At 49.0% G+C, this 16,589-nt stretch overlaps 1 protein-coding gene across 1 annotated transcript in view; it reads left to right on the forward strand.

Moving 5' to 3' along the window:
- Rab7a (RAB7A, member RAS oncogene family) overlaps window positions 1-15,060 on the forward strand; it is a 62,213-nt gene extending 47,153 nt beyond the window's left edge. Inside the window, exons 2-6 of the mRNA XM_003461493.5 lie at window positions 2,771-2,831; window positions 5,144-5,270; window positions 10,607-10,825; window positions 11,334-11,462; window positions 13,779-15,060. Coding sequence (XP_003461541.1) covers window positions 2,779-2,831; window positions 5,144-5,270; window positions 10,607-10,825; window positions 11,334-11,462; window positions 13,779-13,874 — 624 coding nt within the window. The 5' untranslated portion in view covers window positions 2,771-2,778 and the 3' untranslated portion in view covers window positions 13,875-15,060. The remainder of the gene's footprint in view (window positions 1-2,770; window positions 2,832-5,143; window positions 5,271-10,606; window positions 10,826-11,333; window positions 11,463-13,778) is intronic.
- The last annotated feature ends 1,529 nt before the right edge of the window (window positions 15,061-16,589 follow it).

Consider the following 16,589-nt stretch of genomic DNA (forward strand, 5'->3'; position numbering starts at 1 on the left):
GTGTGGGCCGTCCCACAGACAGGTGTGAGAGTTCTTTACAGCACACCCTTTCTCTCGTCTCCTATAAAGGAAGTGGGCACATGGGCATGTGCACTGCTGTGGTGGGCTTTGGATGGCTTGGGCCATGTCAGACAGGTTCTAGAATCACTGTGGCTGCAGTACACAGGAAGGTTAACCCCATTCGGAGCCACATGGGACATGGGAAGGAAACAAGTGGGGATGGATCCTGCAGGAGTGCAGAAGTGGACTGGGGACCTGGCCAAGATCCTGTCTCCCAAACGAATGTATGACGAAGGCTTAAATGAGACAAGTAGTATGATTTTAGGACTCCAGGAGGATCAAAACCCTCTAGCAGAGTTTGAGACTCTGGGGCCTGAGACAAAGAACTTCTCTGGGTGATCCATATTTATTAGGTTTTCAAACAGAGAGGAGATACTGAGGAAAGTGTGGAAACTGAGCTGGACCTTGGGAGTTACTTCAAAGACTTCTCCAAATTGTAAATTATGCCAATTTAGGAGAACTGTTTTATCTCCGTGATTATGTTTATGGTGGGAATGAGACAGGAGTGAGATGCCTGCAGCTGCAGTCTCTGATACTTAATTGGGATTGGAGCCAGGTGTCCTCAGCTGTGGCCTTACCCTGCCCTTTGAGGCATCTCTGGCATTACATGCCACTACAAGTCTTAGCCAGAACCAGTGATTCATAGAGTTCACTTACTATGAATTGGCTGCCCGTCTCCAGACAAGGGGCTTAGGCCTAGGATAGACTCACAGATAAACATAGAAAGCCAATTAGTTAATCTTAAATCCTGCTCAGAGCCATTTTGTAGTGGTCTCCATTGAAGATGGAGGTGCAGTCCTCTAGAGCCTTAACAAGCAGCATCAGTGTCCAGAGACACTGATGATAGGTGATTCAGAGGGCCTGCCCCGCCACACACATACAGGGCAGTGTGCTCATATGTATTCTCCAGCACAGTTTGCAGAGCTGCTCATGTCTGTGCAGTCTGCCCATCTTTGGCTCTGGACCTCACCCTGGTGCCATAATGATCTCCAGTTTGCAGTGTGTGTCAAAACCAGGGTGACACTAGACTGAGACATGGATTGGTCAGTCAGTCCCCAGGCAGGAGGGGCCATGTAATGAAAGGCTTGAAATGGCCTCTGCTTCTCTGCTGATCAAAGAGACCCCCTTCAGGACCGAAGAGGACCGAGGAAACAGACTTGAGGAATTCCAACATCCTTGCTGCTCCTGCCTGCAAGGAACGGTCTGAACAAAGGCAGGCAGCTGAGAAGTGGCATCTTGCTAGATCAGCCATGGGCACCCAACCTTGGGCACTGAGAGAGCATCACCTTCAGGGTAGCTCATGAACATAACTCTCCTTTCCCACACTGTGCCTGGAGCCAGAGATGGATGTGGAAACCATGGAGGTGACTTCAAGAATAGGTCCCTTACCTGACCCTGTCCTATGGGACAGCAGTGGGGTCTAACATGTTGTATCAGTCTGTTAGGCTGAAACATGTTGTCTTACTTGTTTTTTTTTTCATTGTTAAGACAAAATACCTGCTGCCCAAAATTAGGGAAGGAGAGGTTTATTGATCTCACAGCTTTTTGGAGGTTTCAGACCATACTCGGCTGGGTTCCAAGGCAGGGTGGCATGGCTGAGGGGCAGCTGTTCATTGGCAGCTGCAAACAAGGGCAAAAAGGACAAAACAGAAAACATGCCTCCTTCCTGTCCTTACACTGTACGTGTCAGCTCCACCTCTGGCTGGATGCAGCAGTAATGCCACCAATCCCAGCACTAGACAACGAAACCAGTCACATACTAGATCCAGCCATGTCCATGAATGCATGAGGCCTGGGGAGGCCATCCGAACACAAACCATAACTGGTCTTCAGGGCAGTGCCACCTGCTAGGAAAGACCAGGTGACGGCCAGGTGTCTGGAAAAGGGGTGAGACCCAGTTCTCCAAATCTGCTTCTCTCTCCTTGACTCCTGGACTCAGTTCCATTTTTATTCATCTCTAATTTAGGTGCATTTAAAAATAATAACAGCCAATACTTACTAACTGCTTACCAGATCCTAATCAGCTAATGCCTAGTTTTTCTGAAAGTCACTGAGGCAGGCTCTGGTGATGGAGACATGGTTAGGGCAAGGTCACTTTCCTGAGGAGCCCTTATACTGGCACGGCCTCTGCCGGAAGAGGGCAGTACTGTGGTTGGCAGGGAAGGCTGCAGGTTTCTGCAGAGGTGTCATCTAGCTGCAGCTTCGAGTGTGGTTTGTACACAGGGCCCACACTGAAGGTTATTTCTTGGACGTTGTGTGCCACGGGCTGTGGCCCTGTCCTCAAGAGGACAGACAGATGCAGTGTGAGGATGATGCATATGCTGAATACAGCAGTGAGTGGTACCATCTAGTGGGATGAGGGACAGGGGAGGTCATGCTTCAGACAGAGCAGTGGCCTCTCTGCTGCACAGTGCTACAGAACCTGGGTGAAGCAGTGACCAAGCTTCCAGGGAAGCTTGGAGGTTTTATCCTAACTCCTGAGCCCCACAAGTAATGAGTGGGAGAATACAGCCTTCCTCCTCCATCCCCTTCATCTTCATCCTTCTCCTTCCTTCTCTTCCTCCTCCTCCTCTTCAGCATGCTGTTTGGCCAAGCGGTCCCATCCCAGGTTCCAGTAATGGACCTTTTATCAGAGAGGTCCCAGAGGCATTTGGCTTTGCTAAGGCATGTTTCCTCCTGTGCTCACTGTGCTTTTTCCTTCCCCTTGCAGTGTGAAGGATGACCTCAAGGAAGAAAGTGTTGCTGAAGGTTATCATCCTGGGCGACTCAGGGTAAGCATCCCCTGTATTTGTACCATCACATTGGCTTGGAGCTGAGCCTCACCTCCAGGATCTCCTTTTCTCCACCCTGGCTGGGCTGGTGGGCATTGCTGTGTCCTGCTCTGGGCTGTTCCTCACCTGCTGGTAGGGTACAGCAAAGAAATGATAATGGTCTCATACTCTGCAGCCTTCTTACGCTTCCTGGTTTTCGTAGCATGATTGGCAGGGGGAAGACTGCGGGTGGAGCTCAGCAGTTTCATTTTCATGAGTGTCTTTCTTCCGAGTTAGCCTGTGCGGGGAGGCCTGCTCATGCCAATGCAGTGCCACTGCTGCAGAAGGGTTGCCTGTAGCTTTCTACCAGATGTGGGTTCAACATGCACTGTGCATTGCCTCTGATACCTGTGGTTTAGGCCTGCAGAGGGGGACCAGGTTTCCACTTCTAAATCTGCCACTAACTTTTGAGAGTTCCTGGTGGGCTTTTCAGACTTGGTATCTGTATTGGATAGTTTTCTCTCATTGCTGAGTCAAAATACCTAATGCTCAAAGCTAAGGAAGGAAAGGTTTATGTAGCTCACAGTTTAGAGGTCTTAGTCCATATTCTGCTGACTCCAAGGCAGGGTGGCATGGCCCAGATGACAGCAAAAGCAGCAAGAGTAAAAGGGATTGGAAAGCAAGCGTCTTTTACTCCCGTATGTTATAACCATAGAGCTGGTGTAGCACTCACACCACCTCTGTGCCATCCTCTTGAACAGAATGAGGATGTTTACAAAGTAAGGACCCTGGCTCCATGCTGAATCATGTAGTTAACTTTAGACTTCTCAAGTTGGTGTAATATATCAATCACAACAGTGTCTCAATCATAACAGTGTCTGAAATGACTCAGGAAGGCCTTAACTCATGGGAGGCTTACATATTTGTTAAACATAACAGTAAGAAGCTGGATATGGTATACAAACCTGTAGTCCTAACTACTCAGGAGGCTGAGGCAGGACAGTCACTTGAACCCAGGAATTCAAGTCCAGCCTGGTCAGCATAGCAGGACCCTATCTTCAGAATAATAAAAACTATAGACAGGTATGCCCTTGTGTCCCAGACTTGCTGCCCTTCGCTTCAGAAAGTTAGTGATTTTTCTTTCTTTGCTGGCTTCTACAAACAGCTTGAGGACCTTTTAATAAGCCAGTCCTAGATCAGTGGGGTGGGGTTTAAGTGCCCTGTCCCCTTGCACTGTCAGGACCATCATATACTTAGGCCTGCATTGCCAGATGGACCTGAGAAGAATTAGTAGGCTCTCTCATTCCAGCTTTCCTTGCAGTACTTGCTCCTTTCCCCTGGCAGATCTGGCTCTGGTGGTCTGGTGGACGGGCACTCTGTGGATGCTGTCCGGCTAGTAACCCTGCGAATGAAGGAAAATAATACGTTTCTTTGGGGGTCATAGGTGATGCTGTTGGCCTGGGTGCTTCTACTTAGTCTTTAGGCTGCCCTCGCCTTGGCCCATAAAAGGCCACACGCCACCTCGTGGTGAACGTGGCGTAGAGAAAGCACTTTGGAGTGGCTGCCTTGTGATATGGTAGACTTCTTGGTCACATCTCTGCTTGCTCTGGGGCAGCATGCTCTTTCCAGCCTTGATGCATCAAGCTGTATAACAGCCACCAAGAGGAGAAACACCCAGACTGCAGGAATATTTTGAAATAATGGAGCAATCTTATTTCTGCAGCTTCTTCTTCTTCTTTTTTTTTTTTTTTTGTCTTTTTGAGACAGGGTCTTGCTGTGCAGTTCAGGCTGATCTTGGGCTCACTTTGTAGCCTAGGCTGGTTTTGAACTCGCAGTGGTCCTCTTGCCTCAGCCTCCCGAGTACTGGGATTATAGGCGTGAGCCACCACGCCCAGCTTCTGCAGCTTCTTTAGAAGGAGCGATTTGCTGACATCCTTCTGGAAAGGAAAAGATTGATAACTAGGTTTTACACAGAGCATCCTGTACCAGAACTTCTCAACATTTGGTATACATCAGGACTCTCTATTTTCTTTGTCATTTCCTTTTCTCCCCAGTGCCGGCCCCATTATGTGGTTGCTGGCTGTGTTAAGATGGGGCTCCCCATTGAGCTCCACCCTGCATAGTGTTCTCACCCAGAAAAGAGAGTAGAGCGCCTGGGATGCTGCTGGCATTTGCTGGCACTGGCCATTTCCTGGCACTGGCTACTGAGCACAGCTCCTCCTTTCCTTGCTCCTGCTTCAGGACCTGCAGGTTCCTTATGAAGTTGCGGGTATCAGGGTCGCTTTCAGTCTTTTCCTCTTTGACTTAGACTTGTGGTTTTTCTCTACTTTTAGGGTCGGAAAGACATCACTTATGAATCAGTATGTGAACAAGAAATTCAGTAACCAGTACAAAGCCACAATAGGAGCAGACTTTCTGACGAAGGAGGTGATGGTGGACGACAGACTAGTCACCATGCAGGTAGGCCTGCCACTCACCAGCTCAGTATTTCCCTTCGCTGTCCCACACCTCACTGCTGTGTTTGTGGGTGGCCTGCTACGGGCCTGTCAAACCTATAGCACACACCTGGATGAAATGTATTCCCCCCGCCCTCCATTTTAGTGCCAGTAAGAATGGAGCCTCTGGCTCCTGCATGCAGAGTTAAAACTGTCACCCCTGGCCACCTACCCTGCCTGGCCTGGCTGCCCTGAGGAACCCATGCTGAGTTTGAGGACCTTGAAATGACACAGTACAGTGGAGAGCACATTTGTGGTGTGCTTGAGGTTCTGGGTTCCATTCCCAGCACCCTTACAAAAAACGGAGTTGTACCACTGAGCCACAACTTAGCCGTAAACTGGAATGTCATAACACATGCATGATAAGACACACTAAAATTGTTTCATGGTTTTTGTGAAATTGGAGTTTAATTGGGCTTCCTGATTTTTTTGGTTGTTGCTGATTGTCCAGGGCTTGGAGTTTTGGTTTTTGCTAAATCTGGCATCTTACAGGTTCCTGCGTATGTTTCAGAATGTCTGAACTTTTTCTCCCTTTCTTTGTGGCACTGGGGCTTGCCCAACCAGCCCTCACGAGGCTTGGAAGGGACTGGGTGTCTCCCCCGAAGCAGGTGGCACGTGTTATGATCCTGCAGGTTTGGAGCTTTGCCCCATCACAGAAGGATTCAGAGACTGTACTCTGTCAAGAACAGAAGTCTGTCTGAAGAGTTTATCATGGCAAAGAGAAGTCTGCAGGGACACCTGAAACTGGGCAAATGTGTACATAGCTACACGAGGAAATATGTGCCAGGAGAAATGTTAACAACACAGAATTTTGGGGGAATAGAAACTGCAGTAGAAAAAGGCACTGTAAAATGAGAATATGGAAAACACAGATCCTCAAGAAGCAAGAACCATCAGGCTTGGTAATTCACAACTGTAATCCTAGCATTTGGGAGGCTGAGAAAGGAGGAGGATCACTGTGAGTTTGAGGCCAGCCTGGGCTACATAGTGAATTAAAAGTCTGAACTACACAGCAAGATCCAGTCTCAAGAAGCAAAAAACAAAACAAAAAAAAAAGAAAGTGAAAAACGATTCCTGAAATAAACTAAATGAACAGTTAACCTTAGATTACACACAGCCGAAGAAAACAGTAAACTCCTAGAACCAAGAATTTTTCCTAGAAGAAAACTTCAGAATTGTAGAAGACCAAAGGCAAAATCTTAAGAGCCACCAGAGAAGGAAAGATTAAGTGGATCTATGGGCAGTGGTTAGGCCAGAGAAGGGGTTGGACCTCCCTGCCCCCCTCCCTGCAGAGCTTGGGAGTATGTTTCTGTGTGTTATGGCCTACAGAGTTGGATACTCTGGGGGTCCACCTGTCCCCTGCCTGGCCTGGCTACCCCGAGAAGCCCATGCTTAAGTTCAAGGGCCTTGAAGTGACTGAAGCTAAGTTCAGACTGCAACCCAGAAGCTAATCAGAAGTGTCATGTCTGGGCAAGATGGTACCCTACCTCTTTTTTTTTGTTTGTTTGTTTTCCTGAGGCACGGTCTTGTCATGTAGTTCTAACTCACCTCAAACTTGAACTGATCGTTGCCTCAGGCTCCCGAGTGCTAGAATCACAAGGGCGCATCACCATGCCCAGCCTCTTTTTTTTTTTTTTTAAAGGCCTGGTCTTTCTGGGGTTCCCAAGGTTGTCCTTGAATTCATAATCTGACCCAGCACATGCCCGTGCCCAGCTATCATCCTAGATCTCAAGGGACCCCTACATGCTTTTTAAGGACTTTTAGCAGTAAAAGAAAATCAAAGGAAAAAAAAGGGTTTTAGGAGGAACACAGATGCATCCTCCCTAGTCATTCTGAGTGTTTTTCATTTACAGTAATAACCAAGACCCAGTTTTTGTCACCCAGGCCTCTAGAGCACCATGTAGCATGGTGCTGTATGTTATTATTGTGTTCTGTAGGTAACAGTGTGCAGCTGACAGGATGTGCATGCACTTGGGATGCTAAGGCAGGAGAATCCTGGGTTTGAGAACATCCTAGGTTACATAGTGAGTTCAAGACCCTCTGTCAAGAAAAAACTGAAAGTATTCTTTCCTAAACTGGGTTGTGCCTCACTGGCAGAGCATTTGCCTAGTGCATGTGAGACCCTAGGCTTTGAAAACAAAAATGGAAAAGAAAAGACTGTGTGCAGTGGTGCCTGTCTATAATCTGAGATCAAAAGGAGCAGGGATGTAACTCAGCATGAAGGCCCTGGGTTCACTCTGTGGGACTGGGAAAATAAAAAGAAGGAAAGTAGATGTGCAGTTTCCAAACTTCGGCCTTTGGTGTCCACAGGGCTTGGTCCAGGTGATCCCCACCCCTTCCTCCACAGGTACTCAGGTCCCTGAAATATGCTAGGCATGTCCTCCTGTGTGTCTACCTATGTCACCTGTGGCTGACTGTATGGAAGTAGTGCCTATCATGCATCGTTCCCATCGTGTAATGAATAAGGACAAGGCAGAAAAATGTATGTGACTACATCACAATCTGCTGCTGGGTGAATCCCAGACCCTTATTTCTTGGTACTAGAGACTGAGCCCAGGGCCTTTGCCATGAGCTACATTCCTGCCCTTTTTGTCTTTAGAGAAAGAACATTGCTAAATTGCCCAAGTGGGACTCAAATTTCTGATCCCTCTGCCTCAACATCCCAGAATACAGGGAAAGCAGGCTTGTGCCTACTGTTTCTGACTAAAAATAGAGACGTTCAGAGCTTTGGCATTTTTTTTCTTTTTTTTTTTTTTTTTTTTTGAGGGGTGACAGGAGAGCCTTGGGGATTGGACAGAGGTGAGGACCTCACTCATTCTAGGCCAGCAGACCTTTGGCGTTTAGAAGAGAGAAGACCCAAATCATAAAAGGTTGAAGATGTTACACATCTGAAAAACAAGACTCCCAAAGAATACAGACAGACCCAGATGACAGACAGCCTTCAGGGTGGTGGGCGAGGATTTACTGGAGGTCAGCGCTGGGTCTTGAGGAGTTGCCCCTCAGACAAGGCTAGTGCCTAGCAGGGAAGCTCGTGTCTGGGGGTGGGATGGAGTGGTAGTCTCAGGGCTCTGAGTCCTGGCTGCGACCTGAAGGAGTCCCTTTGGGCAGGGGAGGAGGACAGAATAGTGCTGTTGGCTGCCACCTAAGGTTAGGAGGAGAGATACTTGGTTGAGGCTACGGAGGTCACAGTAGGGTGTGGGGCTGTGCACTGCCGGCCTATGGCTGCCCTCTGTGAGCACAAGCGGGGACCAATGCAGAGACACACAGAGTAGAGTTGTGTAACAGCTGTCTTTTGGGGCCACCAATTTCTGGGGAGCAATGTCATGGGGAAAGGTGACTCTGAACTTTTCTCTTTTTATAAAATGATGGAAGTCGTGGTGTCAGCACAGCTTGTCACCTCTGGGTGCATGGGCAGTAGGACGTGTGCTTAGGCCATGCCTGCATAGGACTCGCTGCCCATTTGCTACAAACAGTTTTGTTTTGTTACATTAAAGCAGTGAGTAGGTAAATGTATAATTTTGAATGTAGAAAATAAAATATTTCTATTAAAATACTGAAAATGTGCCAGGCATTGAGGCACATGTTTTAATCCCAGCACTTGGTAGGCTGAGGTAAGAGGATTGCCATGAATTTGAGGCCAGCTTGGGCCACCTAAGAGTTTATGACCACCCTGTACTGCATAACAAGACCTTGTCTCAAAAAAAAAAAATTTTTTTTTTAAATGTAAAAGACCACTCAGATAAAAATTTGAATTTATATTACCTTTGGAAGTTTCTGGAAACAGCCCCTCCTGTTTCAGCTAACCATTCCTTGGCCTTCTCTCGTTTATCTGAATTCCAAATCACCACGGGTTCCGAACGCCTGGGAGAAAGAGAGTTCTCAGCAATGCCACTGTTGGGGTTCTGTCCAGAGGAAGCCACGGGACCACATGGGCCTGAAATCCCAGCCATGAGGGAGACTAATGTGGGGTCTGTCTCCACACGGAAAGGGAAAGGGCTGGGGCTGGAGCACTAGTAGAGTGCAGGGCTTTCGTTCCCAGCACTGCTGGTAAAAGCCATTTTCCAAGGGAAAGCTGAGCTACACGTGAGTATAATGCAGAGCTGTTGGCAAGAATGGACCAGTGTTCTCAGGGCCAGAGTGAGCAGCTTGCCGAGTTTGTTGGGCAGAAGTGAAGCTGGGCCCCATCTCAGGAGAGTGGCGTGCTGTCCTACAGGACCGAGGGGCATGCAGAGAGGGCACGAAAAGCACTGAGAGGTGGTGTGGCTCTGAGAACAGTGATTGCTGCGTGAGGCCCAGGGCTGGGGTTAGGTGTGGCTTTGGTTTTGGCTTTGTTTAGTTATTTTCCAGATGTTTGCGAGACTGTACTTTCCTGATGGGTGTGTGTGTGTGTGATTAATTTGCCTCTGGATTCACATTTCGTCTTTAAAGCTTGGCTTTTGAGCCAGACACACCTGTAATCCTGGCTTTTTGGGAGGCTGAGGCAGGATAGTTAATTGCAAGTTTCAGTCAGCACAGCCTGGAGACTTAGTGAGGCCCTGCCTAAAAATAAAAAATAGAAGAGAATTGTGCTTGTCACTCATTGTGCAGGCTCTGGGTTCAACGTCCAGTACTGCAGAAGCCAAACTTTTTAAAGTTCATTTTGTTCTGCAGTACTAGAGAAGAAACTTAATGGCCCTCTGCATGCAAGACAAACACCCCACTCCTGTTGATTTTCAGTTTTGAGGGAGGGTCCTGCTAAGTTGCCTGAACTGGTATGGGCATGCAGTCTTCCTGCCTCAGCCTCAGTGGCTAAGATTATGGGTATGCACCCCCGAGCCCAGAGTGTCTCCATACAGTGCTACTTGGAGGCTGAGAGAGAGGAAGGTCACAGGTTGAAGACCAGCCTGAGAAATGTTTAAAAAGACCCAGGAATGTAGCTCGCAGGTAATGCTCTCAGCCAGTACATGCCTTGCCATAGTTTTACTGTCAACTCTGAAAGTATATGAAAACTTTTCTAGTAGCCCAGAAACAGACTGCTTGCAAGACTCAGTCTGAATGTAGAGCCACTCTGGATACTGCTCTAGAGTCCCTGTCCTTATCCTGGTGCATCTCCAGGGCACCCTGCCTTTGTCCCTAGCAACCATTGTCCTTCTTTTGCAGTTGTTTTTTTTTTTTTTTTTGGTCTTTTTGAGACAGTTCAGGCCGGCCTTGAGCTCACTTTGTAGCCCAGGCTGGTCTCGAACTCGCAACGATCCTCCTGCCTCAGCATCCCAAGTGCTGGGATTACAGGCGTGAGCCACCACGCCCAGCTGTCTTTTGCAGATTTGGGACACAGCCGGTCAGGAAAGGTTCCAGTCCCTTGGCGTAGCCTTCTACCGCGGCGCAGACTGCTGTGTGCTGGTGTTCGATGTAACAGCCCCCAACACATTCAAGACCCTGGACAGCTGGAGGGATGAGTTTCTCATCCAGGCCAGCCCCCGGGACCCTGAGAACTTCCCCTTTGTCGTGCTGGGGAACAAGATCGACCTCGAAAACCGACAAGTAAGTGCCAGAGACTAGTGCTATGCTGGAAGGGTCCCTTACCTTGTGGTTTGGGCTGTATCTTGCTCTCAGAGCCAGACCTTGTTCCTGTACTTGGCAAGAGGAGAGTTAACTTGTCACCTGCAGTGGGGTCTCTGGTGTGCACGAGATGGCTCAGGCATGGGTGGCATCACCTGTGTATGTCAGGCATGTGTCTCTGTGAAGACGTGCCCTTACACTGGTGACAGCATGCTTGCCTTTCAGCCCTCTGCCAAGATCATCCTGGGCTGGATTGGGGTAGGGTTAGGGGCAAGAGCTTCAGAATGCTGGCACAGAGCCTGTGGCTCTGTTGAGACAGAAGTAACAGGGAGGATGCACTCACTTCCTAATGGCTGTAAGGGAGCCCTGGCTAAAAGATCTGAGCTGGCCGGCAGGTGGCCAAGGCCAGGTCTGTGGTCCCCCTGTCTTATTCCCGAGTCAGGGCAGCCATCTGTGTTATAGCACACTGGGGTCCCATTTCCTTCTCTAGGTGGCCACGAAGAGGGCACAGGCCTGGTGCTACAGCAAAAACAACATTCCCTACTTCGAGACCAGTGCCAAGGAAGCCATCAATGTGGAGCAGGCGTTCCAGACAATCGCCCGGAACGCGCTCAAGCAGGTGAGTCCTCAGGGAAGATGCTGAGCTCTGCTCCAACCCTGGGAGCCTGCTCACATCAGATCCTGTGGGAGGCATGAGCCATGAAGCCCTGGGCCAAGGCCAGCCCACATGTCTGTGCTTCCCTGGCTCATTTCCGTGCTCTTAGGCGGTCAGGCCTTCAGGAGGCCTGGACAGATGTCAGTCCTAAAATGGGGGCTTTAATGTCCTCTGAAACGCTGTCCTCTCACCTGCTTTGCAAGGGCACACTTTGAAGTATGTATTAGGAAAGGGAATGCAGGAAGAGGTTAGCAAGGATTCAGAGTCCTGAAGCTCCTGTCAACCATCCCTTCCACAATGGCCACAGGTGTGACAAAGGTGGTGCAGGTGGAGCAGCTCTACTGGGGACCAAGTCAGGTGAAGGTGGGCTCCAGGTGTCACCACATACACACGGTGACAGCTGCTGGCGTGTGAGGGGAGCTTTGGAGGAGCAGTGATAGCTGGGAAGGGCAAGGCAGGATCTGCTACCAATAGGGGTCCCTGGCTCTCAGTGGCACCAGGCAAGGCACATTGTTGAGGGGAGGTCGTGGGAACCGTTACAAGCTGTGTCCCGAGGACAGATGCCCATCAAGGACCCACAGTGAGGCCAGGACACAGGCAAGGACAAAGCCACCCTGCCCACAGCAGCTGCTAATTTAGGTTTTGTCTTATACCCTTCAGTAGGGCTTTATACTTCTTCAGCTCCATTGCCTTTCATGTTGCACACTCTTCCAGGTACTTGGTGTGCAGAACGCTGTTACTTGTCATGATCGGAAAGTAGACCTGAAAGTCCAAGTAACAAATGAATAAACAGGGTCTAAGCCATGTGTGAAGGCACACACCTATCATCCTGGCACTCGGGAGCCTGGAGCAGTAGGATCACTGAGAGTTGAAGGTCAGCCCTGCCTGGCCACATAGTGAGTTTAAGGCTAATCCAGAATATGTCACCACACCCTGTCTCAAAAGCCAAAAAAAGAAAGACATAAAAAAGTTATTTATGCTCTAGAATATTAATTTATCTCTAAGAAGGAAAGAGCTGACAAATGCTGTAACAGGATGCTGAGCAGAAAGGGCAGTTCACAGGGACCTCACATGCCATGGTTCCCTTTAAAGGAATGTCTAGGCCTAAGACATGGCTCGGTGGCCCTGGACTCCAGCTCTTGTACTGCAGAAGAACAAAACAGGTCAGAAGAGGAAATGCATGAAACAGGGTATAGATGAGTGACTGCCAGAGCCAGGGTTAGAGTGGCGGAAGCTGCACTGTGGGGTGATGAATGTTCTGGACTGACAGTAGTGATGACTGCCCAGTTTGTAAGTACATGAAGCAGCCCATCTGACTACCAAGCATATGAATAATTTTTCTAGGCAGTTCTTCTATTGCAAGGCTGGGGATGGAACCTGGGCCCCGCGAACACTGGGCAAGTGCTCTGCCCTGAGCCACAGCCCAGTCTTAGGAAACCCCCCTGCTTTTCCTCCAGAGCCAAGCACGGAGCTCAGTTCCCACACATGGGATGGAAAATAGGGTACTGCGTACCTGTGTTCCTAAGTGTCTTGGTTACTTTGCTCGCAGAGAGAAAATACCCAACTCTCGAGGAGAGAAATTGAAAGGAGGAAAGGTTTCTTTTAGTCCACAGTTTATAGAGGTTTCAGCTCAAATAGTTGGCTGGCCCCAGGCAGGGTGCATAAGCAAAGGGGCGTCACAGAGGAGAAATACTCCATAGCAAGCAGGCAGGCGAGGGCAAGGAAGGACGACCATGGATGCTCTTTCTGCCTTGTATAGCTCATGCAGCCTACTTAGGGCAGGTAGCACTCACAGCTAATCCTTGAATCTATCACCCTTGGTCCTAGCATTGCACTGCGAATTATCCCAGCATCCCCTCTGAAAAATCCCCATGTGTACTGTGTGAGGCTTAGAAGGGGGAAATCTAGACACAAACAGTAGCACTTAGCCTGAAGCGTTTGAGAAGCAGATCTCTCTGAAGCCTTTGGAGAAAAAGAAAACAAGCCATAGAGCAGCAGCCCAGAAAGACCAGCCTGCAGTGGGGTGTGGGTGAGTGTGTGGGGCTGCGGCGGCCGGTGCACAGCCCTGACCGTGATTCTCAGGGCAGCAGAGAGCACAGTGAAGCCTGCATCATCCATGGAGCACTGCCGGCTGGTGCGGCCCATATGTGGCCATTGGCTGGGGACATTGGGCAGCAGCTCCCATGTCCACTGCCTCTTGTTGCCCTCTGAGGGTGATGTTCTGTCCTCGCCCTGTAGGCCCTGATAATGACCATGTCCTTCTCCCTCGCCCCACTCCAGGAGACAGAGGTGGAGCTGTACAATGAATTCCCCGAACCCATCAAACTGGACAAGAACGACCGGGCCAAGCCCTCGGCCGAGAGCTGCAGCTGCTGAGGGCGACAGGCACCAAGCACAGAGTCCTTCAGAACCAAGAACACACTTAGGCCTTCAACACAGCCCCCTTCTCTCGACACAAAGACATGGATCTCTCACAGTCAGCTGCCAAAAGGAACCTTCCCCCACCCTTCACACACACATACACACATGCACACGCACACGCACACACGGCAGCCCATGCCTCAATGGTCCTAGGGCTCTGAGCCCATGAGCCCTGAGCCTGGCAGCGGTGGGCCGGATTCTCTAGAAACCATTCTGGCGAGCAGTCGGCATGGGAAGCATAGGCTTGTTGTCCACTGGAGAGAGAACTGTTTACAGTTAATCTGTGTCTAATTAGTCACCTGATTTTTTTAACGGTCTTGTGGTCTTTTTACCCTCCCCATCCCCATCCTCGAAGGCCCCTTGGGAAGGCTGGTGCCCTTGCTTGTCCCTGCCCATACCCCAGTCGATCAGGCTGTTTTGTATGTATCTGTTAATGCTTGTTACTTTTAACTAATCAGATCTTTTTACAGTATCCATTTATTATGTAATGCTTCTTAGAAAAGAATCTTATAGTACATGTTAATATATGCAACCAATTAAAATGTATAAATTAGTGTAAGAAACCCTTGGATGATGTGTTGAAGTCCTGTGATGTAGGCATGGAAGGCGGAGGGTCAGACCCTGTACAGATGGCAGGGTTGGCGACCCAGGTGTGGCATCCAGCTGTCAGCAGTATTGTGTACAGCAGACCCGAGCAACGCACGCCTCTTCTCAGAGACTGAGCTGGAAAGCTTGCACCTGCAGGGGAGCTGCTGGCTCCCGGGGCTCTGGATTCTCCCCAAGGTTGATTTGCGTAATCCAGCGGTGTATGCAATGGATCCCCGGCTGTTACTTCTGAAATTGAAGCTCACTCCCTTTTCAGTTGTTTCTTTTTCTGCTTCACACAAGAACTCCTATTAGATCATCCTCCCCTGTTCGAGGTGAGGACCAGACAAGGCTCGGCCATCTGTCCTGGTGTCCTCCCTCCATCCTCGAAGGCGCTCCCTGCAGGCCTTGTCCCATCCTTCGGCCCCTGCCCTGGGCCTGCCTGGAGCCCTGGCCAGAGTACGCCTCACCAGAGGTCTCTGTGTTAGGTATAGGCTGAGTTCTCCTGTAAAGAGATGAAAGCGATGCCAATAAAATGTAACAAAAACAAAGCAAACAGCCTCTGCCCTGTCTTTATTCCTTCCTGTAGACCCTGGACTCACCAGCTCTCTGAGGGGCCCTGTGGTGTGTGTCCTAAGGAGGATGGGGCAATTTCTGATGCCCAGGATGAGCGAGAGGACCCTGAGTGGAGGCACAGAGTGAACTCCTGGTGGTTGGGGCCATGTGTTGCCTGTGGGTGTGTCAGTGTCACCTGACCATGTGGTTAACACTCAGGTGTTATGTAATCAGAAGATTGAGCAACAAGGCTCCTGACACCAACATGGTGTCAGTCTCAAACTGGACCTGACTAGATGCCACTGAATGATTTCAGGAAAGCACTGATGAGTCCTCCAGAGCATCTGGCTAGGTTTTGCAGGTGTGCCTTCTGACGTAGCCCTTTGTGCTACCTGGATGACATTGTCTGATGACTTCTTAGGTTCCTACTGCTGTCTTTGAAATACCATTCTCTATTGTTGTGGTGGCACATGCCTGTAAGCCCAGCACTTGGGAGGCTGAATTAGGGTCGCCACAAGTTTGAGGCCAGCCTGGGCTGGCTGAGCTACACAGTGAGTTCAAACCTAGACTGGATTATATATAGGAAGATTCTGTCTCAAAGATAAGTAATAAGATTCTGGTACCCAGCATACATTTGTAGGTCCTGCTACTTTGGAGGCTGAGGAAAGAGCATCACTTGACCTCAGGATTGGAGGCCCAGCCAGTGTAAATAAGACTCACTGTTTTGTCTCATTTCAGAAAATACTGCCACCAAAAGTTAAAAGGAGGAAAGGTTTATTTAGTTCAGTTTGTAGAGGTTTCAGACCATAATCAGCTGGCTGCAAGGCAGAGTGGGATACACAAGGGCAGCAATTCCAGGCAATACTTCAAGGTTGGCAGAAGACAAAAGCAGTAAGCGAAAAAGGGAGAACAAGCCTCTAACCCTCCTATTGGAAGCAGACTGCCCCTTTTTCCCAGGGCAGGAGTAGCACTCATACTATGTGCCCTCTTGCAGAGTTTGAGATATTTGCAAAGTGAGGACCCTGGCACCCTGCTGGGTTAAACTTCCCCAGTTGACAAAATGTATCCAGCCCTTGTTAACTTGACAGCCAAACACATTTCTTTAAACTGCTTTCCAGATACAAAGAGCTACTATCATTTTACAACTTGAATATTTAGGAACCAGTATTAAGATTATCAACATTATATAACATTGGAATCATAGCATCCCCCCCCCAAGACTCATGCACATCCCTTTATATAAAGTCTTAACAGTTTCAGCATTGCTGAAAAGTTCAGGTTCCAAGTCTTCTCCATAATATAAGGCAACTCTTAGCTGCAAGCCCTTGTACAAATAAAAAATGAAACCCTTCCAACATTCAATGGCACAAGATAAACATTTCCATTCCAAAAGTTAAAAATGAGAATACAAAAGATTGAGACCATAGCAAGTCCAAAATCCAGGACAAAATAAGTGCTGTAGTTCATGTGTAGTATCCAAGGCAGTCTGGCAAATCGTCATCTCCAAAGGCCTTGGGTGGCTCCACACCT

The sequence above is a fragment of the Cavia porcellus genome, unplaced genomic scaffold (genome assembly GCF_034190915.1).
Source record: "Cavia porcellus strain 051 isolate PalLab524CR breed Dunkin Hartley unplaced genomic scaffold, mCavPor4.1 scaffold_27, whole genome shotgun sequence".
Taxonomy (NCBI): domain Eukaryota; kingdom Metazoa; phylum Chordata; class Mammalia; order Rodentia; family Caviidae; genus Cavia; species Cavia porcellus.